Source organism: Lampris incognitus, chromosome 3, assembly GCF_029633865.1.
Source record: "Lampris incognitus isolate fLamInc1 chromosome 3, fLamInc1.hap2, whole genome shotgun sequence".
Lineage (NCBI taxonomy): Eukaryota > Metazoa > Chordata > Actinopteri > Lampriformes > Lampridae > Lampris > Lampris incognitus.
Genome location: NC_079213.1, coordinates 92,688,983 through 92,714,613, shown reverse-complemented (window position 1 = coordinate 92,714,613; position 25,631 = coordinate 92,688,983). Strand labels below are relative to the sequence as shown.

The 25,631-nt window shown below is 44.8% G+C and overlaps 1 protein-coding gene across 1 annotated transcript in view; it reads left to right on the top strand.

Moving 5' to 3' along the window:
- Positions 1-965: 965 nt before the first annotated feature.
- Positions 966-25,631, top strand: part of LOC130110532 (voltage-dependent R-type calcium channel subunit alpha-1E) — a 186,944-nt gene continuing 162,278 nt past the window's right edge. Inside the window, 5 exon segments of the mRNA XM_056277664.1 lie at positions 966-1,155; positions 1,157-1,186; positions 1,189-1,235; positions 18,722-18,827; positions 18,976-19,115. Coding sequence (XP_056133639.1) covers positions 967-1,155; positions 1,157-1,186; positions 1,189-1,235; positions 18,722-18,827; positions 18,976-19,115 — 512 coding nt within the window. The 5' untranslated portion in view covers position 966.

Sequence of the window (25,631 nt, the reverse complement as noted above, 5' to 3'; positions counted from 1 at the left end):
AGTGAGCAGATGTTTGGATGAAGTCTGTTAGCTTGAGTCGTCTGTTAAAAAATGGATCGCCCTCCTCTTTCTGCTCTCCGTCTGATGAGAGATGAGGAAGACCGCTCTCAAGACCGGACCTGTTGCGGCTTGTTGGTGGTAGTGTAGGGTTTGGATGGACGAAACGCTTCACCATGGATCACACCAATCGCGTCTGAAGACACCCACCCTCCGCTGGAAAGACGCCGAAATCTGACACGTCAGATTTGGTTTCATTTTGGGATCGGTGTCCCGTTTTGAGCGCTTGAGGAAAAAAAACCCCAACAACAACAAAACAGAACTGCTCGTCTCTCTTTGTCTGGGTTTCCCCAAAGCGAAGGAAAGGGGGAAGGCGGACGGCTTTTAAACTTAACCCGAAGTGTAAGAATCTATTCCCGCTCTTTCGTGGATGCGATTTATATCGGACCGAAACCGTATCAAGGTTTTCAAACGAGCACCGCACCTATTGGACCCTACCCTCTCTCTGTCTCTGTCTCTGTCTCTGTCTCTGTCTCTGTCTCTCTCTGTTCTGTCTCTCTCTCTCTCTCTCTCTCTCTCTCTCTCTCTCTCTCTCTCTCTCTCTCTCTCTCTCTCTCTCTCTCTCTCTCTCTCTCTCTCTCTCTCAATTTCAATTCAATTCAATTCGCTTTATTGGCATGAGACATTGTTCATCTGTATTGCCAAGGCTTTTGATACATTAAAATGTATGTAAATTGAAAAAGAAAGTAGAAATAACAGAAACAACTGTTAATAGTAGAAATAACTCTCTCTCTCTCTCTCTCTCTCATCTCTCTCTCGTCTCTCTCTCTCATCTCTCTCTCTCTCTCTCTCTCTCTCACTCTCTCTCTCGTCTCTCTCTCCTCTCTCTCTCTCTCTCTCTCTCTCTCTCTCTCTCTCTCTCTCTCCTCTCTCTCTCTCTCCTCTCTTCTTCTCTCTCTCTCTCTCAGGATGGCCCATTTCGGAGACGACGTGCCGGGCTTGCTGGGCTCCGTGGACGGCGGATCGGAGCGCAACCGACACCGGGACGGAGCGGCGGTGTCCACCGGCGGCATGTCGCCGGCGTTCAAACAGACCAAGGCGCAACGCGCCCGGACCATGGCCCTGTACAACCCCATCCCCGTCAGGCACAACTGTTTCAACCGTCAACAGGTCCCTCTTCATCTTCGGCGGAGGACAAACGTTGTCCGGAAATACGCCAAGAAAATCACCGAGTGGCCATATCCTTTGTTGTGATTGACGTCGAACGCACACGCGGTGCGAGTTCAAAGTAAGGTGTCGAAACACGTGCAGATTCACCTCCTCTCAGAGCTCACCCACATGAGTGTGCACCCGTTTTTAAGGGAAATGCTTAAAAAAGAGGGAAATTGTCTCGTCTCTGCTGTGACTTTTGTATGACTTCATGCAGAGTTTGCCTGCACTGGTGTAGAATCAGAGGGCAACTTCAGCACCATGGACAACAGAGAGAGAGAGAGAGAGAGTGAGAGAGAGAGGAGAGAGAGAGAGAGAGAGAGAGAGAGAGAGGTAATCTAATGAGTCCTCTTAATGCAGGTGGCACACACAAACACACACACACAAACACACACACGCACACACACACACACACACACACACACAGACACACACAGCCTTCCTATATTTGTGGGGATCCCTCATTGGTTACATTCGTTCCTAGCTCCTAACCTTAACCATCAGCATCACAGGCCTAACCTTAATTAACCCTTACACTGTATTTGATTCAATCCTAATAAAAAGCTTAGCCTTAAACCAAGTCCTAACCTTAAAATTGATCCTCGAAGAAGTGCAGACAGACATCGTGTCCCCACTTACACAAAGGTCCTCACTTTCCTATATTTGTGGGGATTCATGGTCTCCTTAAATGTAGGAATGCAAAGTACACACACACACACACACACACACACACACACACACACACACACACTCACACACACACATGCTTGGCACCTTGGTGCTCAGTTGTTGTAATCAATGTTTTCTATTTGTTTCAATTCAGTGTCTTCCAACACTTATCCTATGAACTTTAGTTGAATTCGCTTTTGGGGCTTGCCTCTTGTGACTCTTCGACTCTGTTGTGTCTGTGAGAGAATTATTGATCAAAGAGCTTTCAGGCTTCTGAAGCCACTAGCTGATTGTAATTACCAAGTCACGACCACGTAGTAATGAGATGACTCAGAAGTGGGCAAGGTGAACCCTTTCAGACTTCATTTGCTTACTTTGCCTTGAACATTTGTTGCTTTGATTTGTATTTTTTTAAAGCCAGTACAAATCATATTTAAAACATAATTCAATAAAACATGAACATAATTTAGCATCATTATGTCAGAGGGATTTGTTCAGTTATTTGGTACTTGGCTCAATAAGACTTGCCCTTCTTTGCTTGGACATAAATAAGTCTTGCTTGGCACGGATTCAAAGTTTATAGAATAGCAGAAAACAAATCGGAATTAATTAAAATAGATCAGAATAGATAGAATAGAGTAGAGTAGAACAGAATAGAATAGATGGAACAGAATAGATAGAATAGAATAGATTAGCGTAGAATAGAATAGAGTAGATTAAAATAGAATATATTAGCAATAGAATGAACCCTGTGATGAATGGCGGCCTGTCCAGGGTGTCTCCCTGCCTGCCGCCCAATTACTGCTGGGATAGGCTCCAGCATCCCCGCGACCCCCGAGAGCAGGATAAGCAGTTTGGCTAATGGATGGATGGACAATAGAATAGAATAGAATAGAATAGAACAGAATAGTGGGATAGCGAATCAGGAAGTGCAGTGGATTAGCAAGGAGGAAGTGAGGGAAGCTATGAAGAGGATGAAGAGTGGAAAGGCAGTTGGTCTGGTGACATACCTGCGGAGGCGTGGAGATTTTTAGGAGAGATGGCAGTGGGGTTTTAACTAGATTGTTTAACATAATCTTGGAAAGCAAGAGGATACCTGAGGAGTGAAGAAGAAGCATACTGGTATTGATTTTTGAGAACAAGGGTGATGTGCAGGACTGTAGCAACTACAGAGGTATAAAGTTGGTCAGCCACAGCATGAAGTTATTGGAAAGAGTAATAGAAGCTAGGTTAAGAGGAGAGGTGAGGATTAGCGAGCAGCAGTATGTTTCATGTCATGAAAGAGCACCACAGATGTGATGTTTGCTTGAGAATGTTGATTGAGAAGTATAGAGAAAGCCAGAAGGAGCCACATGTGTCTTTGTGGATTAGAGAAAGCATATGACAGGGTGCCGAGAGAGGAGTGTGGTATTGTATGAGGAAGTCGGGAGTTGCAGAGAAGTACGTAGGAGTGGGCAGGATATGTATGAAGGAAGTGTGACAATGGTGAGGTGTGCGGTTGGAATGACAGATGGGTTCAAGGTGGAGGTGGGATTACATCAAGGATCGGCTCTGAGCCCTTTCTTGTTCGCAACAGTGATGGACAGGTTGACGGATGAGATCGGGCAGGAGTCTCTGTGGATGATGATGTTTGCGGATGACATTGTGATCTGTAGCGAGAGTAGGGTGCAGGTTGAGGAGAGCCTGGAGAGGTGGAGGTATGCACTGGAGAGAAGAGGAATGAAAGTCAGTAGGAGCAAGATGGAATACCTATGCGTCAATGAGAGGGAGGACAGTGGAATGGTGAGGATGCAAGGAGTAGAGGTGACGAAGGCATATGAGTTTAAATACGTTGGGTCAACTGTCCAAAGTAACGGGGAATGCAGAAGAGAGGTGAAGAAGAGAGTGCAGGTCAGGGTGAGTGGGTGGAGAAGAGTGTCAGGAGTGATTTGCAACAGAAGGGTACCAGCAAGAGTTAAAGGAAGGTTACAAGATGGTTGTGAGATCAGCTATGTTATATGGTTTGGAGAGAGTGGCACTGATGAAAAGACAGGAGGCGGAGCTGGAGGTGGCAGAGTTGAAGATGCTAAGATTTTCATTGGGAGTGATGACGAAGGACAGGATTAAGAATGATTATATTAGAGGGACTGCTCAAGTTGGACGGTTGGAGACAAAGCAAGAGAGGCAAGATTGAGATGGCTTGGACATGCGGGGAGGAGAGATGCTGGGGGTATTGAAGAAGGATGCTGAATATGGAGCTACCAAGGAAGAGGAAAAGAAGAAGGCCAAAGAGCAGGTTTATGGATGTGGTGAGGGAAGACATGCAGGTGGCTGGTGTGACAGGAAGAAATGGAAATGGATGATCCACTGTGGTGACCCCTAACGGGAGCAGCCTGAAAGTAGTAGTAATAGTAGTAGTACTAGTAGTGGTAGTAGTAGTAGTAGTAGAGATAGAACAGAATAGATGAATAGATTAAAATAGATTAGAATTGAATAGATATGATAGGATATAATAGAATCGAATAGAATATAATAGAATATAATAGGTAGAATAGAATAGATAAATGAATAGATGAATTCAACTGTAATTGTTTGGTACCTTCTAAATCGTCTGACTAAGTGGTGACACACGTCTGGCCTGCTGTGTGAGGTTTACATTGTGGAATGGTCCATATTCCAGGTTTACTCCCCTAAAACAAACAGCAGAAATCATCATATATCAGCGATGGAAATGTCAATGAGATATGTTTGACCTGTCATAGTAGATACAATCTGTAAACAGAAACAGAAATATATGGAGGGGTAATGATCAGTGTAAGGTGGGTTAGGTAGACATGCCATACTGGCCCCTCTTCTGTTTAAATCCCTTGTAAAAAAAAAGGCCATGCGGGGCCATAACCACTGTTGTCGTTGCTGCTTTCAGTGAGTGATTATAGATGTGGCAGTCGTAGACTGACTAAACCTGCCTTATTCTTAGCGCCTCACCTACCATCTCATTAAAATTTCAAAACTAAAATTTAGCTGTCATGGACGAGCCCCCGAGCTCCCCAAGCTCTGTCAATGAATGTGAGCGTGGCATTATGTAAATCTGTTCTACATGAAAAAACCGCTATTAACTTTTCATTATGCTGTTGCAATCATGACATCTTGGTCACTTGCCAAACCCTGATGACTCAGTTGTCTTTGACTGATAGAGAGTCAGAAGAAAAAAAAACAAATCTTCAGTCTCTTCAGCTCATTGATGGGGGGAGGAAATGGCATATGCATACAACAATGGTGGTGGGTTGTGTTTTCTTTTTGCACCCCCCCCCCCACTGCGGTGCAGCCAGCCCCATCAGGTGTGCAGGACAGCTGCTCCCTTGTCAGAGTGACTGGCCTGCTGATCGTACCAACCCACCAATGAAAAGACATCGCAGACTTCTGCGGTTCATCAGTTCTGTTCCCTGGGGTTTATTTATCCATTGAAACAGTGAAAAAACAAAGAAAAGTGGATACCCTACAACTGGAACTAACCCTCAAGTTCTGTTCACCAATTAGCAACTCGTTCACCGGTCACATTGAACCAAGCCACCTATGTATTTTATAGTAACACATGCGTACAATGGAAAAATGCAAGAGTGAGAAGGATGCAGAGCTTAATGAGACCAAGAGGAAAGAGAAGGAGGCTCTCAGCAGAGGAACTTCTATGGTATGAGCCTGAAGACAAATTTAACTGAAGTAAATACTAAACCTGGTGGCACGGTGGCACAGTGGTTAGCACGGTTGTCTCACAGTAAGAATGTCCTGGGTTTGAGCCCCGAGGTAGTCCAACCTTGGGGGGTGGGTCGTCCCAGGTCGTCCTCTGTGTGAAGTTTGCATGTTCTCCCATGTCTGCATGGGGTTCCTTCAGGTGCTCCGGTTTCCTCCCACAGTCCAAAGACATGCAGGTCAGGTAAATTTGCCGTATTTAATTGTCTCTAGGTGTGACTGTGTTGTGTGTGTGTTCGGCCATGTGATGGCCTGGCGGTCTCTCCAGGGTGTCTCCCTGCCTGCTGCCCAGTGACTGCTGGGATAGGTTCCAGCATCCCCGCGACCCTGGGTAGGATAAGTTGGTTTTGGGTAATGGATGGACAACCATTTTATTTGTTTAAAATATCTCCTAATGTTGACTCTCTTATTATCGAAGAGCGGGTGGCACGGTGGCCCAGTGCCTCACAGCAAGTGCCTCACACACAGCACTGTAGCTGTGACGCACTTGCTGTGTGGGGCACTGGGTGCTGTGAGGCACCCAGTGCCCCACACTGCACACAGCAAAGTGCAGTGTGGGGGGACACTGCTGTGAGGTACTTGCTGTGTGCAGTGTGGGGCACACTGCTGTGTGCACTTGCTGTGTGCAGTGTGGGGCAGTGTGCAGTGTGGGGCACACTGCTGTGAGGCACAGCACCCAGTCCCCCACACAGGCACTTGCTGTGTTGAGCACTGGGTACTGTGCCTCACAGCACTGTTGCCTCACAGCAAGAAGGCCCTGGGTTCAAACCCCAGGCCGCCCCAGGTCCTTTCTGTGTGGAGTTTGCATGTTCTCCCTGTGTCTGCATGGTTTTCCTCTGGTGCTCCGGTTTCCTCCACCATCAAAAAGACATGTATGTCAGGGTTAATACTCCTGTCTGTGCCCTGAGCAAGGTAATGGAAAGAAGAACTGGAGTTGGTCCCCGGGTGCTACAGCTGCCCACTGCTCCTGTACAATAGGATGAGTTAAATGCGGAGAACAAATTCGTTGTAACTGAGCAACTGTACAGTGACAAAAATAAAGTGGCTTCCTTTCTTATTAATATTAAGAATACTGATGATTAATAGTTAATTAAAACATGTCATTTTGACCTGAACAGAACACGAGGGTTAAGTGCTTCCATATTAAGTCTACTGCCATGAATAAGCGTCTGCATTATGACAGCCCCTACAAACCATTGAAAATAATGCCTAAACGAATTACGGCCCAGCAAAAGTGCATGATAAGAGATCAACTCTCAATATCTATCCAGCACAGCCCCTGGAATAAGCTCTGTCTTACTGTGTCGTGATAGTGACCAGAAGGAACGCAGCCAGACTACATAACCTTCAGGTTAATGTGTGGTTGTGGAGGGAGTGTCCCATTACGTCTAATGAGTTCAACTGTATCTGATTAACAGACATTAACAGGCATTATATGTAATGATGCCCGATCGGCGTGTCAGCTACTGTTAGATCAAGTCATTAGTCACTGAGCCATCCTGTTTCATATTGCTTCCTATTATGGTTTTGATTTGGCGATGTTGAGCATGTGGTTGTGTTGTGGTCAATATCCAGGTTTGCTGTGAGACGCCCCTCTCTAAAATACATGCACGTTGTCCGCAAAGTGTTAAACTACTCAACACTGCCAAGGGGATTCGGGTAATTTATTGTCATATGCAGTACATGTACGTATAGCCTGCATAAACAAACATGTATGCACACACTGGGACTCATGCACAGTCCCCCCCCCCGGGTGACATCTCCTAAAGGTTAACCTTGTGTTTGGAGAACAACGTGCCGCTGACATCCGGTGATGCTGCTCGACGGGCCTTTTCTCTCTGAGAGTTCAATTAAAAGCTGCTGATCAATGCAGGAATGATCTAGAAACCTCTGAGGCAGGGTGTAACACAGCAGTCATAGTGGGGGGTGTGTGTGTATGTGTGTGTGTTGGGGGCGGGGTATGTGTGCATTTATTTGAGGCCACTGTTGTCTGTCTACAATTTAGTACACTTAATGGATGATGCTTGTGTCCATGTATTTTATGGAAAAATACACCTACACATTTGTCCGGGTTTGGGGTTTTTTTGTGCTGTGATGAGATCATGTGGGCATACGTACTCATGGCAGCCTACCTGTGGCAGTAGTTGATGGCAGGCCGGTGGGGGTCTTGTGGGGGAAGAAGCAGGTTAATGAAGCACGGGCCCAGGTTGAGTGCAGCGAGCACAGGGAGCACTGGCAGCTGCTCCTCCTGTCTGATCCTTGCTGTGAGACCCCTGCAGCAGGAAGAGTCCCATTGAGAAGATGCACTGCTGAATAATTAATTGATTGTTGCATTTAACAGACTGTGTCTTGTCTGTGCACACATCACACAACCACATGTGAGGGAGATGTGGCTTGTACTAGCTGAAATTTATTCAGTTTGAACATTTAACCTGGAATATACTTGCATAAGGATTTATTTGTGGAATTTTTTAATTTCTGATAGGTCATTTGGTCTGTCATTTGCTTTTTCTCAGCTTTCCTATGTTCTTGATCACATCTCTGACAAAAATAACCGCTTAATAGTGATTTTAGCTTTAGAAATATTGTTGAACTTTAGACTATAGCTATATAGTAGTATAAATGGCCAATCATTAGATCCAGGTTTGCTTCTAGTGTCAGCCATTTTGCATCATGCATGCATCAATTTTGCTCTGAATTGTCAGGCTAGTTTCATTTCAATTATATGCTGACAGAAAGTTCACATTGCCCCCTCCAAGAGGGAGTTTCTATCTCTGTGAAAGCCTCCCTCACCATGCCCCCCCCCACACCGTTTAGCTGCAGGAAACACGGCTGCTTCAACTTGTATCTCTGCATTGCCAGACCGTGAGGTGTCTGTGAGAACAAAACAGCCGTTTCACCTTGTAGCTCTGAGCTGACAGTGGTTAGTTGGAGGACCGCGTGTCAAGACGGACCACATTTATCCTCAGGATGGACAGGCCAGCTTATGCAAGCTGCTCAGATGTAGAGCTGGAATGGTATTCAATGTGGATTCACCTACAGAAGCTTTGTTGGACAGCATGTAATCTGTGAACGCTGTGCCCTCCAATTTGTCTGTAGCGTTGATCCATTCAGGGTGTGTTTACATGTTTTATGATGCTTGCTTTAATCAGATGCACAGTTGTTAAAAAAATAATCTTTGTAGTCTTTTACCTGTGTAGATACGGTACACACTAGTGGACAGGGCTTACTGATAGATACTGCTTAATTATAGAGCTTATAAGTAAGATGGTATGTTTAAGGCAGACGATAAGTGCAACCCATATTTATACCTGCTCACAACTTTTCCAAAGCCAGGAAGCCAGAGGGCTAATCTGTGACGCAATACAGGTTTAGATCCAGGTTTACACATACACTACATGAAACCTTAAATCTCACAGATGTGGGGCATCTGGGTAGCGTGGCGGTCTATTCAATTGCCTATCAACATGGAGATCGTCAATTCGAATCCCCCTGTTACTTCCGGCTTGGTCGGACGTCCATACAGACACAATTGGCCGTGTCTGTGGGTGGGAAACCGGATGTGGGTATGTGTCCTGGTCGCTGCACTAGCGCCTCCTCTGGTCGGTCGGGGCACCTGTTCAGGTGGGGAGGGGGGAACTGGGGGGGAATAGCGTGATCCTCCCACACGCTACATCCCACCTGGCGAAACTCCTTACTGTCAGGTGAAAAGAAGCGGCTGGCGACTCCACATGTATCGGAGGAGGCATGTGGTAGCCTGCCCTCCCCGGATTGGCAGAGGAGGTGGAGCAGCGACTGGGATGGCTCGGAAGAGTGGGGGTAATTAGCCGAGTACAATTGGGGAGAAAAAGGGGGGAAAAAAGATATACATCCAAAAAGCTTATATGTTTATAGGGCTGCAATCAAAGCTGGGTCAGAAATAGAACCCGTGCCCTCATTATTTCCATAATCACACTTTTTTTTGTTTTAATCATTTAATTCGACCCGGAGGTGCAAATCCGTCTTGAAGGAGCATCGGCATTTTGTTTCCCCCAAGTTAGAAAAGGTTTATTGGCCACACGTTTGGTTAAATGTTTTGACAAGTATCAGTCCGCCGGGAAATTAATATAACCCTGGCTTACCTAGATGTTTGCATATACGTATAATCCACTTAGTACTCCGTGTAACATATACGCACACACATGCAAACACCCACGCACACAACACGTGGCTGCCAATTCAACAGATTTCCAATAAGCCAGGTTCAGATGCCTGTGACTCTTTTCTATTTTCACCCTCATGTTAGAATAGTCAAAGGGGCTTGAATCCAATCTGGGTTTTCACTGTGTTCGCTGTGTGCCCCATGTGTCACGCGCCATCCCTGTGTCTATTTTTACACGCGTGTTTGAGGCACGAGGAAGAGCGCTGTTGTCACTGTGACTCATAGGCGTCCACCGTGAGACACCTCATTGAAGAGGCTGACTGGGGACGTCACACCGCCAGCGCGGCTCATGAGAAGCTGACGCTGGTTTCCGACACCTTGCAGAACCGGTGCCCTGCTCTGAGGCTTTGGCTGAGGAGCTCGTGTTTGCATGTGTGTGGGTTTGCCTTCCACCAAGATGCAATAAGGTCACGTCATAGCCTCTCTGGGAGTCCGCCTGTTATCTCCCATAGGCTTTACACTGAACCTGCAGCACACCCTTTGCCGCTAGTTGCTGGAGAGTCGGGGAGTGCAGACTCACTAAGAATGAATGGGAGACTGGGTGTCCGGGAAGCGTAGTGGTCTATTCCGTTGCCTACCAACACGGGGATCGCTGGTTGGAATCCCCGTGTTACCTCCGGCTTGGTCAGGTGTCCATACAGACACAATTGGCCGTGTCTGCGGGGGAGGGCGGAAGGCCAGATGTGGATATGTGTCCTGGTCGCTGCACTAGCACCTCCTCTAGTCAGTCGGGGCGCCTGTTCCGGGGGGGGGGGACTGGGGGGAATAGCGTGAGCCTCCCATGTGCTACGTCCCCCCTGGTGAAACTCCTCACTGTCAGGTGAAAAGAAGCAGCTGGCGACTCCGCATGTATCGGAGGAGGCATGTGGTGGTCTGCAGCCCTCCCCCGGATTGGCAGAGGGGGTGGAGCAGCGGCCGGGTGGTGCGTAGAGTGGGGCAATTGGCCGAATACAGTTGGGAAGAAAAAGGAGAGAGAGGACAAAAAAGAATGACTGGGAGACTAATGGGCTAAAATACTAAAATCGTTTGTATCTGTGGGAAGGTTGTGCCACAGCCAGGGTCTTTCTGGCATAGAGACACAGACAAAGATGGTAGTTGAGGGTCTAATCAGCCTGCTGATGAGAACACAGGTTGATAACACCAGAAAACACTAAAGTTAATCCAAGATGTCTACAAGTCTGCAGGTGAGAGCCGCCACAGAGCCACGTCTCCTCGGCCTCTGTCTGTGGTGCTTCTTTACATGGGGGTGTGGACGCTATTTAATCTGCCTCAAAGTAAATGGGCTAACTCAGGACAGAGAGTACACACTACACCATCACAATAACAAAAAACCCCCAAAATATCCCTACGTATATTTCAGTTTAGTCATCATTAGAACCCATATTAACTGGTATCCAGAAGTTTTTTTTTCTTTTTTGGCAGCCTGATGTATTACTGACTCATATGAACACAATAGTTGAGGCAGCACTAACACCACAGCCAACTGATGCTGATTGGCTGTGATGTTCATGAACATCACACTATACAGCCAGTCTCAAACATGACAGTTCATAATGACACATCCGAGGCAGTTGACTTTTACAGTAATGGACATAATTGCTTCAACATTCACAGCAGTGTTATTGTCTGCTTAATTTCATGAAATGACATCTCAGCAAAGCCATAAGATGCTGAAAAGCATTTTTCGTCCCGTCAGGCAGCATGCTATGTGATGCCTTTTAATGATACAGCAATTTTCAAGACTGTATAGCACGGCACAATTATGTTTTTAGAATTTATTTTTTTTTTTGCTGGTGGGTAATGGCTCTTTTTGAGGTTATTTGCACTTCTCAGTGGCTGCTGAGCAAAAGTTAGCTTGCTTCTCTGTAGAATTGCTTTTGGTCATGAGGCTGTAAACACCATGGGACTATGAGGCCACATGGAGCCATGTGGGGCCACACGAGGCCTGGCCCCAGCGGTTATGAATTAAAGCATGTTAGGCAGTGTTTGCTAACGTCCAGTCTCTGCAGCAGGTTGGTGCATCTCTGTTTGGAGGTTAAGCACACTTATTTATAGTAATTTGGGCAGTTTTAGACACTTTCCAATCTGAAAATAAATATGACCCTAGGCAGCCCCATTCACCAGAAATACATAAAGCTGACATCTTGTATTATGGGACATGTCTGATACCATTCACACTTTAAAGTGTTTGCACACCAATAGCAGATTCACAGCTGGGGCTTCATGAATAAAATATGTTTTATAGAGGCTGATTTTGTTGCTGTCTAAACTTGATCATTATTTACTGTTGGTTGAATGGTTTGTGACGTCTGTAATGCAAATAATATTCATGCAGGATACAAAAGGTCCAGTTTACATTAGCTGTGCATCAGCTTTTTTTTTTTCTTTTTTTCTTTTGGAGTCATTTCAAGGCTGTAGACATCACCTGGAGACTCTACTGGGTAATTCAAGCAATATATTATTATCAATCAATAAGATAAAAAAAAAACAACTTCATTAATTTTGCACATTTTTACAGAAAATGCAACGTGCTCAGCATTATCTCAAATGCAGTGATAAAAAAATTGGTAATGATAAAAGAAGACAACTAACAGATAGGACAAAAATATAGGATAACGTCAATTCAATAAAGTGAAGATAGAAATGAAAAAAATTAAAACGAAATACATGAACAGCAAAAAAAAGAAGAAACTTTAATAAAATAGAGTAAAGAAAATATAAAAGGATAAGAAAATGCAGTGACATGACAGGACGCCCCAAGGAACCCCAAATTTTATTAGCACACTTCACATGTGAAGCGCTTTGGGTGTCTAGAAAAGCGCTATATAAATGTAATGACTGTTATTATTATTATTATACAAATTTCCTTTAACTTCATGCCATAATACAACATAATAACTGGGCCCACTGGTTGGGCCTAGGGTTAGAATGAGGTAGAAGTCTATTTGATGGATAGTGCCTCTCTTAGGATATGAGATGTTCCATTCTTCCTTATTATTATTATTATTATTATTATTATTATTATATCATTTTCATTTATCTGATAGGCTCCAGCATCCCCACGACCCTGAGAGCAGGATAAGCGGTTTGGATAATGGATGGATGGATGGATGGATGAATCATATTTTTAGAATCGACCCTATCAAGGAAATCTAGTAGAAGGTGAGAGAACATTTTAATAAATGGGACCTGTGGCAACTCTTAGTTTAGTTCATAGCCCCCATTCATTTGACTGAGATTTACCCACCTGTTAATGCCCCCCCCCCTGCCGAGATCACTCATAGTGCTCTAAAATCGCCTGGGATGCTGTGTGTATGTGTGTGTGTATGTCTGTGTGTTTGTGTGTGTGTGGAGTCAGGGATGGTTCAACTGCCCAGTATCCATCTTGTGGCATTGACTTTTGACTTTTGGCTGGGAGAGGAGCCTGTTGCCGTGGATACCTCTCTCTTCTCTCCTTCTGTCTTCATTCTCTCTCTCTTTTCTCCTCTCCTCCCTCCTGCCGCTCATATCTCCTCCCCCCCTCTGTGTTTATGGGTCTTTGAGGGAATGCAGGGCGTGGCCGGCTGCTGTTGACAGCCTTCAGTTTGACAGAAGAAGTGGTTGCTGTTGTGCGCTGAATCATAAAAAGATCCTCTTCACTCCTCGGGAAGATTAAAAGCCGATATCAGAGACACATGTTGTGTAATAAGGAGCTCTTTGCTGTTTGTTGCTCGCTCTCATCCGCTGGATGCTGCTGGTGCCTCTGTGCTTGGGCTTCTTTAGTTTTTCTCAAATTCTCCGTGAACAATTCAGTCATTGGCTTGTCAGCCAGTGAGCCATCCGTGGCAGTGCCATGGTGTGGGATGGAGTCCCTGAAGGCTGGTGGGAGCCAGATTGTATTTGCTTTTGTTTATTCAGCTTTTCATCGGTCACATGTCCCTAGTTCACCCCGCTGGTTACAGCTGGAGGCAGTAAATTGATCCCTGTGATGCCCGCTGTATTCTGCTATCGCCTCCATTCAATACACCTGTTTCTTAAGCTCTCTGGTTCCCTCCTGTATAACTCTACGTACTTCCCTTCTCTATGCAGCTGAAGCTGCTTATAGTGATCGTTATTATAGGGCTCAGTCACTTATACTGATGTAAAGTGGGTGGAATCATTCCTACTATGTAATGCTGTTTAATTAATCCAGTTACACATCCATCCATCCATCCATCCATCCATTATCTGTGCCGCTTATCCTGCTCTCAGGGTCGCGGGGATGCTGGAGCCTATTCCAGCAGTCATTGGGCGGCAGGCGGGGAGACACCCTGGACAGGCCGCCAGGCCATCACAGTTACACAGTCTGCTTAAAATTATCATTTTGAGTCTTTCATATACATGTGTGTGTGTGTGTGGGGGGGGGGGTAGGAAACTACTATTTTGAATCTAGGGTAGTTCAAGAGATCTAATGTTAAAATATGTGATTATTTTAATTTTACTTACTTCCATGACACTGACTGGCGCCACCTCTGCTCTAAATATCTGATAGTCCGTCCACCTGGGAAATCACAGCGGCACAGACATGCTTTCATTTTTAGGCCTCTGCCTACCATTACTGAAGTTGGATGTTACCGGATGTACTTAGGCAATGCTAAGCATTGTTATAGAGTCTATTTTCTGTCTGAAGCAGCTGAAACAGCTGGTAGTTTGTTACAGCACAGTAGCCAACAGGATCAAATCCGATCAAATCCAGCACGAGAAAATGTCATTACTTTATATTTCTTTTCTTTTTTTTCTGGAATTTTCCCTTTTCTCCCCAAATGTATCCGGCCAATTACCCCACTCTTCCGAGCCGTCCCGGCCACTGCTCCACCCCCTCCGCCAATCCGGGGAGGGCTGCAGACTACCACATGCTTCCTCCAATACATGTGGAGTCGCCAGCCGCTTCTTTTCACCTGACAGTGAGGAATTTCGCCAGGGGGATGTAGCACATGGGAGGATCACGCTATTCCCCCTAGTTCCCCCTCCCCCCCTCAACAGGCGCCCCGACCGACCAGAGGAAGGGCTAGTGCAGCGACAAGCACACATACCCACATCCAGCTTCCCACCCACAGACACGCCAAATTGTGTCTGTTGGGACGCCCAACCAAGCCGGAGGTAACACGGGGATTCGAACCAGCGATCGCCGTGTTGTTAGGCAACGGAATAGACCGCCACACCACGCTATGCTATGCCACGCCCCTATATTTCTTTATTAAGTGTACACATGCCTGATTGTCATCCAAAAACAAAATAATACTTGACTTCTCTTAACATGACTGATTGCGTATAGAGATCATATCAGCTTGGACAGACGTGAACGCCATAAGTCATTTCCATTGTACTTCTTCCACCTCCTTCCCTGACCACCCTGTTTTGCTCCAGAAGAAATACACAGACAATGTCTGATTTGACATCATCGTGGCTGCTTTTGCTTGAGATGCTGTTTTGACATAACGGCAAGACTGCGGCATTTTCATCCCATCCAGATTCTGTTAATGTTCTGTTGCATCCCTCCCCCTTGTTCTCTCTCACTCACCCCCTCCCTCTCTCTCTCGCTCTCTCTCTCCTCTCTCTATCTCTCAATTGAAATTCAAATTCAAATTCGCTTTATTGGCATGACAAGCATTCTCATATTGCCAAAGCATTAATAACATATGATACAAAATACTTAATGTCATAACAAACAATACAAACACGATAAGACAGTTGAAAACAAACAAACAAACAAACAAACAAACAAACAAACAAACAGACAGACAGACAGACATATATTGATAAACTGATTTTAGTCACTCATTGTCCATCACTTTGTGGCAGGCTGCTACATACTTTGCTGCCAACCATGAACATTTGGCTTTCTCACCTAATAAGTAGGGGATTGCCTAGGCAGAGTCAAAATGTATTTGTGTTTTTGTGAATTTGGGGTGGTATTCTCTTCTTATATCTTTGTATTTTCACATGTGGACAAGAAGTGGAGCTGTGTCTCCACTACTCCTTGACCACAGTGAGACACAGCCTGTCTGTCTTCTATGGGTAGCCAGGTTTGTGTGTGTCGGCCTTTCTCCATGGCCAGGCTGTGCTCACTGAGTGTGTACATTGTCAAGGTGTTTCACGGTGTGTTATCAGTCACCATGGTCAAATATTCTGCCATGGTGCCCTGTCTATTTAGAGCCAAATACCACTGAAGTTTACTTTGGGGTTTTGTTGTGTCAGTCCAATAGGTTTCATAGTTTTGTTTTTGTTGCTTGGCAGTTTGGTTGGGTGGAATTTGTTGAGGAATGATGTCACTGTCCTGAGGCTGGTTATTATTAGTGGTGTCAGAAGGTCTAATGTTAGCCTGTTGAGCGTCAGGACCAGTTGACTGAGGGGACTCTTCTCTATGTTCATCTCTTGGCTTTTGAGGGATTTATAATGATAGGATTTGGGGTCACTCATTTTTAGGTGTTTCCAGAATTGAATGGCTCTTTTTTTCCAATGTGATTTATTAGAGGGTATTGGCCTAATTCTGCTCTGCATGCATTGTTGGGAGACTTCCTCTGGACTCTCTTACAACATTTTGCATGCAGGCTTTCGATTGGATTTTTTTTCCCATTTCCCGAATTCGTGTTTTGTGAGAGGACCCCAAACTTTGCTGCCATATAGTGCAATTGGCTCAGTCACTGATTGGAATATTTTGAGTCAGGTCTTAATTGGGATGTCAGCATGTGTTGACTTTTTGATGGCATAGAAAGCCCTTCTTGCCTTCTCTTTCAGTTCAATAACGACCAAGTTAAAATTTCCAGTGGAACTGATCTTCAGCCCTAGGTATGTGTAGTTAGTTGATTGTTGGATTTTAGTTGTCCCTAGGGTGATGTCAACTCCCACAGTTCCCTCTCCAATCAGCCAACTCCCACAGTTCCCTGTGGAAGTTGGCTGATTGTGACTGACCTGTGGGAGTTGACTGATTGACTGACTCCAATCAGTCAATCAGTCAATTCTCACAGTTCCCTCTCCAAACAGTCAACTCCCTCTCTCTCTCTCCCCCTCCCTCTCTCTCTCCCTCTTTCTCTTCCAAACTCTTTTTCTCTCCTGCCACCCTCTCACCCCTCTGCAGAATTAAGCTCCCTTACTTCCTACTTCCTCTGCACATAGCTAGTAGAAAGAACACCACCCACACAATACATTAGATAAGGAGCACATCTCTGGCTTACCTCAACCCCCCCGGAGCTGCTGGAGTTGAACCTTCAACTAGTGGAGGTCTCCTGCTACAGGGTGTGAGGCTTGTAGTAAGGATGACCCTATTTACAGGATCAGATTTCTGGCTCACTCACATGTGGCTTTGAGAAGCATTGTGTGTGTGTGTGTGTGTGTGTGTGTGTGTGTGTGTGTGTGTGTGTGTGTGTGTGTGTGTGTGTGTGTGTGTGTGTGTGTGTGTTTGCCTTTTAGAGTTGCCCTCAAATAAAGTGTATGTATTGCTTTGCTGTATGCAAGCCATACAAGCAAGGTGAACCCTGTTCTACAGAGCTGTAGAAAGCCACTTTATTATTCTTTATTTTGTTATTGTATTCTTACAATGAATTGGTTCTCTACATTTAACCCATCCTATTGTATAGGAGCAGTGGGCAGCTGCAGCACCCGGGGACCAACTCCAGTTCTTTTTTCCATAGCCTTGGTCAGGAGTAGTGTCTGTTATTTTACATTATTTCATAAAAAAGAAACTTATTAGATTTTCCTGTCAAACCCTGAATCTGTGTGGTACAAGAAACACAGTGGGCCAGTGTGAGGGAAGAGAGGAGATAGCATGTTAACGCAGCTGTGTCAGACAAAGAAAAGACAAACCACATGTGTAACATATCACAAACACCAGCGTTTTGTCAGCTTAATTACATGAACATTGTCAGGCAGCTAATTAGAGAAAATTGCACATTTTGTGTAATCAAAAAAAAAAAATCAAACAAATCTGGCACAATTTCCATTATAGACACATTCTCAAAATGGGGACACCTGGGCGTCTGGGTGGGGTGCCTACCAACATGGGGATCGCTGGTTCGAATCCCCGTGTTACCTCTGGCTTGGTCGGGCGTCCCTACAGACAATTGGCCTTGTCTGATGGTGGGAAGCCGGATGTGGGTATGTGTCCTGGTTGCTGCACTAGCGCCTCCTCTGGTCGGTCGGAGCGCCTGTTCAGGAGGGAGGGGGAACTGGGGGGAATAGCGTGATCCTCCCACATGCTACGTCCTCCTGGTGAAACTCCTCTCTGTCAGGTGAAACAAAGCGGTTGGCGACTCCACATGTATCGGAGGAAGCATGTGGTAGTCTGCAGCTCTCTCCGGATATCGGCAGAGGGGGTGGATCAGCAACCAGGATGGCTCGGAAGAATAGGGTAATTGGCCAGATACAGTTGGGGGGGGAAGGAGGGAGGGGAAATTGGGGACACCTTTTGTTTAAATGGGGGTTTTTTTGTGTGTGCCTGACTGTCATCTACAAATGTGCTTCAACATTGTCCATCACGCCGATAAAGAATTGATTTTCCATTGGGTGTATACTCTAGGGATTGACCGATTATCGGTCTGGCCGATTATCGGCTTAGATATGTCATTTTTAATATTATCATTATTGGCACATTTTTATCGGCCAAGCCGTTTTTTTTTAATCACATATTGAAAATGTTTATTATTTCCTTACATACAGAATTTTTTTTTGAAACAATCACATGAAGAGGAGAGATGTGAAAAGAGGGGAAAGAGGAAACTTGTAAAAAAATGGCAAGCAAGAATGGTTTCAAATATCAGTTATCAGCCGCCATAACTTACCGAATTTACCGATAATCAATATTGGTATCATATCGGTTGACTCCTAGTATACATCATTTTTGTTTTCATAATCTGAATAATTCAGATTGGGAATCGGATGAGATCCTTGACCTTTTCGATTCACTCCATTCGAGTACATGATCCTAGCCACCATCATCGCCAACTGTATTGTCCTGGCTTTGGAGCAGCACCTGCCCGGGGAGGACAAAACACCCATGTCGAAGAGACTGGTGAGAAATAAACACACAGTTCCCACAGTTCCCTCTCCAATCAGTCAACTCAGAAACACAATAAATCTAATTAACTGCATAGCATATTCATGAGTAGTTCTTCGGTGGATGTCTTGTTCTTACTGCCATCTGGCTTCATGATAAACAGGAGAAGACAGAACCCTACTTCATCGGGATGTTCTGCTTCGAGGCGGGGATAAAGATCATCGCCCTGGGGTTTGTTTTCCATAAAGGCTCCTACCTCAGAAATGGGTGGAACGTCATGGACTTCATCGTGGTCCTCAGTGGGTGAGTGAAACACCACCTCTCTATGATTGTGTGTGCATGTGTGTGTGTGTGTGTGTGTGTGTGTGTGTGTGTGTGTGTGTGCGTGTGTACTTTGTATCCCTACATTTCAGGGGACTGTGAGACCCCACCAATATAGGAAAGTCAGGACATTCGTGTAAGTGGGGTCATGATGCCTGTCTGCACTACTACTTCTTCTTTCATCTTCTTCTTCTTCTTTGAGAGAGAGAGAGAGAGAGAGAGAGAGAGAGAGGAGGGGGGAGCAGGGCGATTTCCTATGCAAATATGTGTAGTGTTTACTGTTTGTGTATGTGTGTGTTTGCATGTCTACCATGCAGTATTTAACTGTAGATTTGTGGAAATGGATTAGTCTCATTGACTGATATAAGTGGTTCAGCTTTGAGATAAAATGCATATGCAGATTGCCTTTTATGCACCACAGTGCCAAGCTCAAACATTCATCCATCCATCCATTATCAAACATAGCATTTATATACAATAATTCATCCTATCACTGGTATTCCTTGTAAAAGGACAGCACTGAATCCCAACTGAGCTTGACCTGTGGTCAATAGGTGAAGTTGACTGATGCTTTATAGCAATGAGTAATTTTAAGTGGCACTCTGTTTTTGCCGATTCTCTCATCTGGCCAAGAGGATTTAAAGGTACAGTCCGTAATGGCACACGGCGCTATGGCTATGTGGAGTACTGCGACAACATGGGCATACATACTACTGACAACATGCAACATATCTCGCCATCGGGTCAGCGTTGTGAGTTCGTTTGAAAAATGGAGACAACTGAACGTCTCGAAAGGAATTGAAAGCCACGAGGCATCAGCTGGTTTTCTCATTCGCAAATAATAAAGCAAACAACGTTAATGAAATCTGATGAAAACCACAGCAGAATCAGGGTGGACAGGTGCTGCATGCAACAAGTGCAGGTCGTACTGTTCAAAGTCGACGAATCGGAGGCTATGCTCACAACCTTGAGGAACACACTCTTGCTGTGTCTACTTGTGGAGAAAACTTATTAAAACATGAAAAAAGATACAGGAGGGCAGAGAACACAATAAAACACTAGAAGGGGTGCTGTGTGCCGACTTTCAATGTGGGACAACAGTGATTTGAGATGTTTACTCTGGACCCTTCCAGATATGTTATTAATTCAGCCCTGCATGATATGTATTTGTATTTCATTTTCTGTTTGCAGAAGAAGTAGACAAACGCCTGGCCCTCATATGAACTCCTCCCGGATCGTAGACCAAGTTAAATACCCCAACATAAAGCTGTTTGTGCAGTGTGTTAACAGGCTGTACTAAGACAAGTGTGGAAACTGTTTTGTAAAATAAGTTCGATAGATAGATAGATAGATAGATAGATAGATAGATAGATAGATAGATAGATAGATAGATAGATAGATAGATAGATAGATAGATAGATAGATAGATAGATAGATAGATAGATAGATAGATAGATAGATAGATAGATAGATAGACAGACAGACAGACAGATGGATAGATGGATAACAGCTCAAACACAACAGTAACATGACACAAAGGAAGACGTCACAACACATAACCATGACACACAGCTTGTCTCATCAGACAGACAAAGCAGAACTGGTATGTTAGTCCATAGCTGGAGGTGGGGGGTTTGTCCAGGAGGAATATTGTAGTGAGCACAAAGCTCTCAGCAAAGCACCCTCCTGCACCACAGGGCCGGAGGGGAGTTGTGCAAAGTGCTCATTTGGTGGATGGCCTGTGTCATGATCTATTGTGTTTGCTACACGGCAGCAGTGATAAGGTTGGAAAAGGTGGGTGTAGGCAAGCTGGTACACGTTGTCGCTGTGTGTGCTATCTTTAACCGGTTGTTTTTGCTGGTGGAGATGTACACTACCGTTCAAAAGTTTGGGATCACCCAAACAATTTTGTGTTTTCCATGAAAAGTCACACTTATTCACCACCATATGTTGTGAAATGAATAGAAAATAGAGTCAAGACATTGACAAGGTTAGAAATAATGATTTGTATTTGAAATAAGATTTTTTTTACATCAAACTTTGCTTTCGTCAAAGAATCCTCCATTTGCAGCAATTACAGCATTGCAGACCTTTGGCATTCTAGCTGTTAATTTGTTGAGGTAATCTGGAGAAATTGCACCCCACGCTTCCAGAAGCAGCTCCCACAAGTTGGATTGGTTGGATGGGCACTTCTTTGAGCAGATTGAGTTTCTGGAGCATCACATTTGTGGGGTCAATTAAACGCTCAAAATGGCCAGAAAAAGAGAACTTTCATCTGAAACTCGACAGTCTATTCTTGTTCTTAGAAATGAAGGCTATTCCATGCGAGAAATTGCTAAGAAATTGAAGATTTCCTACACCGGTGTGTACTACTCCCTTCAGAGGACAGCACAAACAGGCTCTAACCAGAGTAGAAAAAGAAGTGGGAGGCCGCGTTGCACAACTGAGCAAGAAGATAAGTACATTAGAGTCTCTAGTTTGAGAAACAGACGCCTCACAGGTCCCCAACTGGCATCTTCATTAAATAGTACCTGTTAGAGCCTGTTTGTGCTGTCCTCTGAAGGGAGTAGTACACACCGGTGTAGGAAATCTTCAATTTCTTAGCAATTTCTCGCATGGAATAGCCTTCATTTCTAAGAACAAGAATAGACTGTCGAGTTTCAGATGAAAGTTCTCTTTTTCTGGCCATTTTGAGCATTTAATTGACCCCACAAATGTGATGCTCCAGAAACTCAATCTGCTCAAAGAAGTGCCCATCCAACCAATCCAACTTGTGGGAGCTGCTTCTGGAAGCGTGGGGTGCAATTTCTCCAGATTACCTCAACAAATTAACAGCTAGAATGCCAAAGGTCTGCAATGCTGTAATTGCTGCAAATGGAGGATTCTTTGACGAAAGCAAAGTTTGATGTAAAAAAATCTTATTTCAAATAAAAATCATTATTTCTAACCTTGTCAATGTCTTGACTCTATTTTCTATTCATTTCACAACATATGGTGGTGAATAAGTGTGACTTTTCATGGAAAACACGAAATTGTTTGGGTGATCCCAAACTTTTGAACGGTAGTGTATGTGGTGGAGAAACAAATGGAGAAACAAATGGAGAAATCGCTCATTAATGTTATGATATTGTATTAGCAATAGCTTTGGTTTTAGCTAAAATGGCCTTTTGTTTTCTGATAACCCGAAGTCTCTGTTGATGGCATTCATGAATGTCCATGATGTGTTGACTGGAGATTAAGATCCAGTGTGATGCCAAGATATACCTGAAGGCATCAACCTGCTCCACTGCTTCTACACTGGAAGTGGCTGGGCAGCGGGTGATGTCAGTGGGTGAGTTAATGACAAGGTCCTTGGTTTTGGGGACGTTTAGATGCAGAGTTTTTTGTTCCACTAGGAGATGAAGGGAATGATGGATTCCTAGGCTTTCAGGATTTCCCCCCCCCTCCTTTTCTCCCCAAATGTATCCGGCCAATTACCCCACTCTTCCGAGCCGTCCCAATCGCTGCTCCACCACCTCTGCAGATCTGGGGAGGGCAGCAGACTCCCACGTCTCCTCTGATACATGTGGAGTCGCCAGCCGCTTCTTTTCACCTGACAGTGAGATGTTTCATCAGGGTGACGTAGCGCATTGGAGGATCATGCTATTCCCCCCAGTTCCCCCTACCCCCTGAACAGGTGCCCCAACTGACCAGAGGAGGTGCTAGTACAGCGACCAGGACACATCAACCAATCCCACATCCAGCTTCCCACCTGCAGACACAGCCAATTGTGTCTGTAGGGATGCCCGACCAAGCCAGAAGTAACACAGGGATTCAAACCAGCGATCCCCGTGTTGGTAGGCAACAGAATAGACCGCTACGCTACCCGGACATCCAGGCATTCAGCCCCTAATTATCAGCACCAGGGATTTAACATCAGATCCTGTGAGTCTGTTACGCTGTGATGGAGTTATAGTCACTGAGAAGTGCTAAAATGGCAGTGGTGTCCGAGGACTCAAAATATGTGGTGGTCTGTGTAGGGCTGTAGAGTCTATAGGAATGGGTTTAGTCCACGGACCTGAGGAGTGTGTTTGTTGGTGGTGACAGTGAGAGATGAGCTATTGCTCCATTGCCCGTCTTCATGGCCAGAGGTCTGCCATTGAGAAGGCTGTGCATCCAGTGAATGAGTTGTGGAGGAACAGTGAGGTTCCTATTACCTGGAGACATTGAATGGTGTTAAAAGCTTAATTGAAATCAATGAAGAGTATTCAGTATTCAGGCACAGTTACAAGATGTCTGCAGGAAAAATGCTGCATCTGCTCTCTCCTGGTTGTGTTTTTAGTATTGATCCAGGTTTGGTTTGACAGTAGGAAGTAAGGATGAACAAAATATAATTTCAGAATCGACATCATAATATACACATGTTTGAAAGTCATATTGTATATGATATAATGTGAAGCACATTGGACCCATCAATCATGTCAGGCTAAAACTCTTATTGCTTGATAGAAAATGAATTTTAGCATGGTCTGCATTTTTATGACTGCTCTTGGAGAAAAATATTCTTGTGCATCTAACAAGTAGCATGATTTAGTCCGATTTAATGGCTTCTTGCACAAAAAGTCACCCTGATCATTAGTGGAGTAATCTTTGGAGTAAGGTTTGAAAGTTAAAAGCTGCGTATATCTAGTGAAATTTTGTGACTTTTTTATTCTTTAATATTGCATTATACTGTTTTTTTTATCAGTATCATTCAACCCTTGTTGGAAGGATTGTCTTTAGGACTGATCCTTTCAAACAATCAATGATGATGAAGGTGACAGCAGCTGGTCTGTTGTAGTTGATATCTGATGGGTGGGTACCTCTTCAAAATGGGGATGATGGTGGATTTTTGATAGAGTTGATGAACAGGGAGTGGAAGATGGAGGAGAGCTCTTGTGGCATAGCGTTTTAGGAATGGCCCTGAGATCCCATCTGAGCCTGCTGTCTTGTTGGGTTCACACCTCTTCAGCTGCAACCAGACATCCACATCAGTGAAGGAGGTGCTGTTTTTCTAATCCTGTACTGGAGGAGGGCCGGCAGGAGATCCACACATTTCCTGGAAAAGTCTGTGGTTCCACGCTGTGTATAAAATGTATTAAGGTCACAGGTGAAGGGAATAGGATGATCCACTGAGGTGGTGGGCAGGCCCGTAGCCAGAAACATGTTTTGGGGGGGGGGTCGGGCAACACTGCTGAAAGCTACCGGTAAATAAAATTCCCACACTGTATACTATAGCCTAATACCCAACCGTACGGTAAATGTCAACGTATTAATGGCCCATAGATAATCATCAATGCATTAATAAATAAAAGTGGGTCTTACCTTATAAAAGCAGGTCCAATCGTCTTTTTTGTCTGTAAAAGATTTCCAGTACTGCGCATTTTGTCCTTGATCCTTCCCAGACGGGAAAAACTCCTCTCGACATGGGCACTGGTGACAGGAAGCGTGGTCAAAACGCGGAGAAGCTTGAAGATGCTTGGAAACAACTCACTGCTACAGGCATTTAATGCCTCAATGGCATTTTGTGGAACATAAGCTGCATCTTTCCATTTATCCCGCCAGGTGGCAATTTCTGACTTTACAACTTCCAGATGCGGTGACACTTCATCAGGATACAGGTTGGAGAGCGCTTGCGCTGAGCTGTCGTTCAGCATGCTGACCTTAGATGGCAGTAAGGAGCAGAGGTTGGAGATCACATTTCTGTGTTTGCTGAAGCGTTCCTTCATCTGTGATGAATAAAGGTCAAGCATGACTATGAAAAGCTTTTGCCGGTAGTGATTTTCACAGGCCTTCAATGGATCCGCGTTGCAGTCCATGCCTCTTCGTGGTCGAAATGCAACCCCATAGTTGGCTGCTTGGGAAGAGGTCTTTTGGAAAACCTGCCTGAACTCCATCTCAGAGTTAGCCCTCATCTCATCTACCTGCATAATAACAGCATCAGCAGCTGAAACGCAACTCACCAAGTCACAATTTTCCTTCTGAAGGAAGGTGGACAGGTGGTAGGTTTTTGCAAGCATTTTCTCACTCACATTCATGGACAGCATGAATTCTGCATTGTCTATTGAATTAAAGAGCTGAGTGGCTTTGACAGATGTGTCTCCTGTGAAGGTTTCACTGATTTTCTGCAGGCTGGATCGCACAGGGTCTAAAAGCTCGTTGATTGTAAATATTGCGTCGTGGCGTTCGACCCATCTCGTTTCACACAACTTCGTCAGTCGCGTTTTCTTGCAGTCGGGTAAAAGACGCTCCGTCTCGTGTCGCAGACTGGCAGACCGCAAAGCCGAATCATGGAAAAAAGTGCAGATTTCCGAAACAATTCCAAAGCAATTTCGCACCATTTGTACAGTGCAGCACTTGTTTAGGACCAAATTCAAACTGTGGCTGGCACAGTGCACATAAACTGCTTGCTTGTGCTTCTCTTTGATTTTAGCTTGGGCACCATTTAAACGGCCACTCATGGCAGATGCGCCGTCGTAT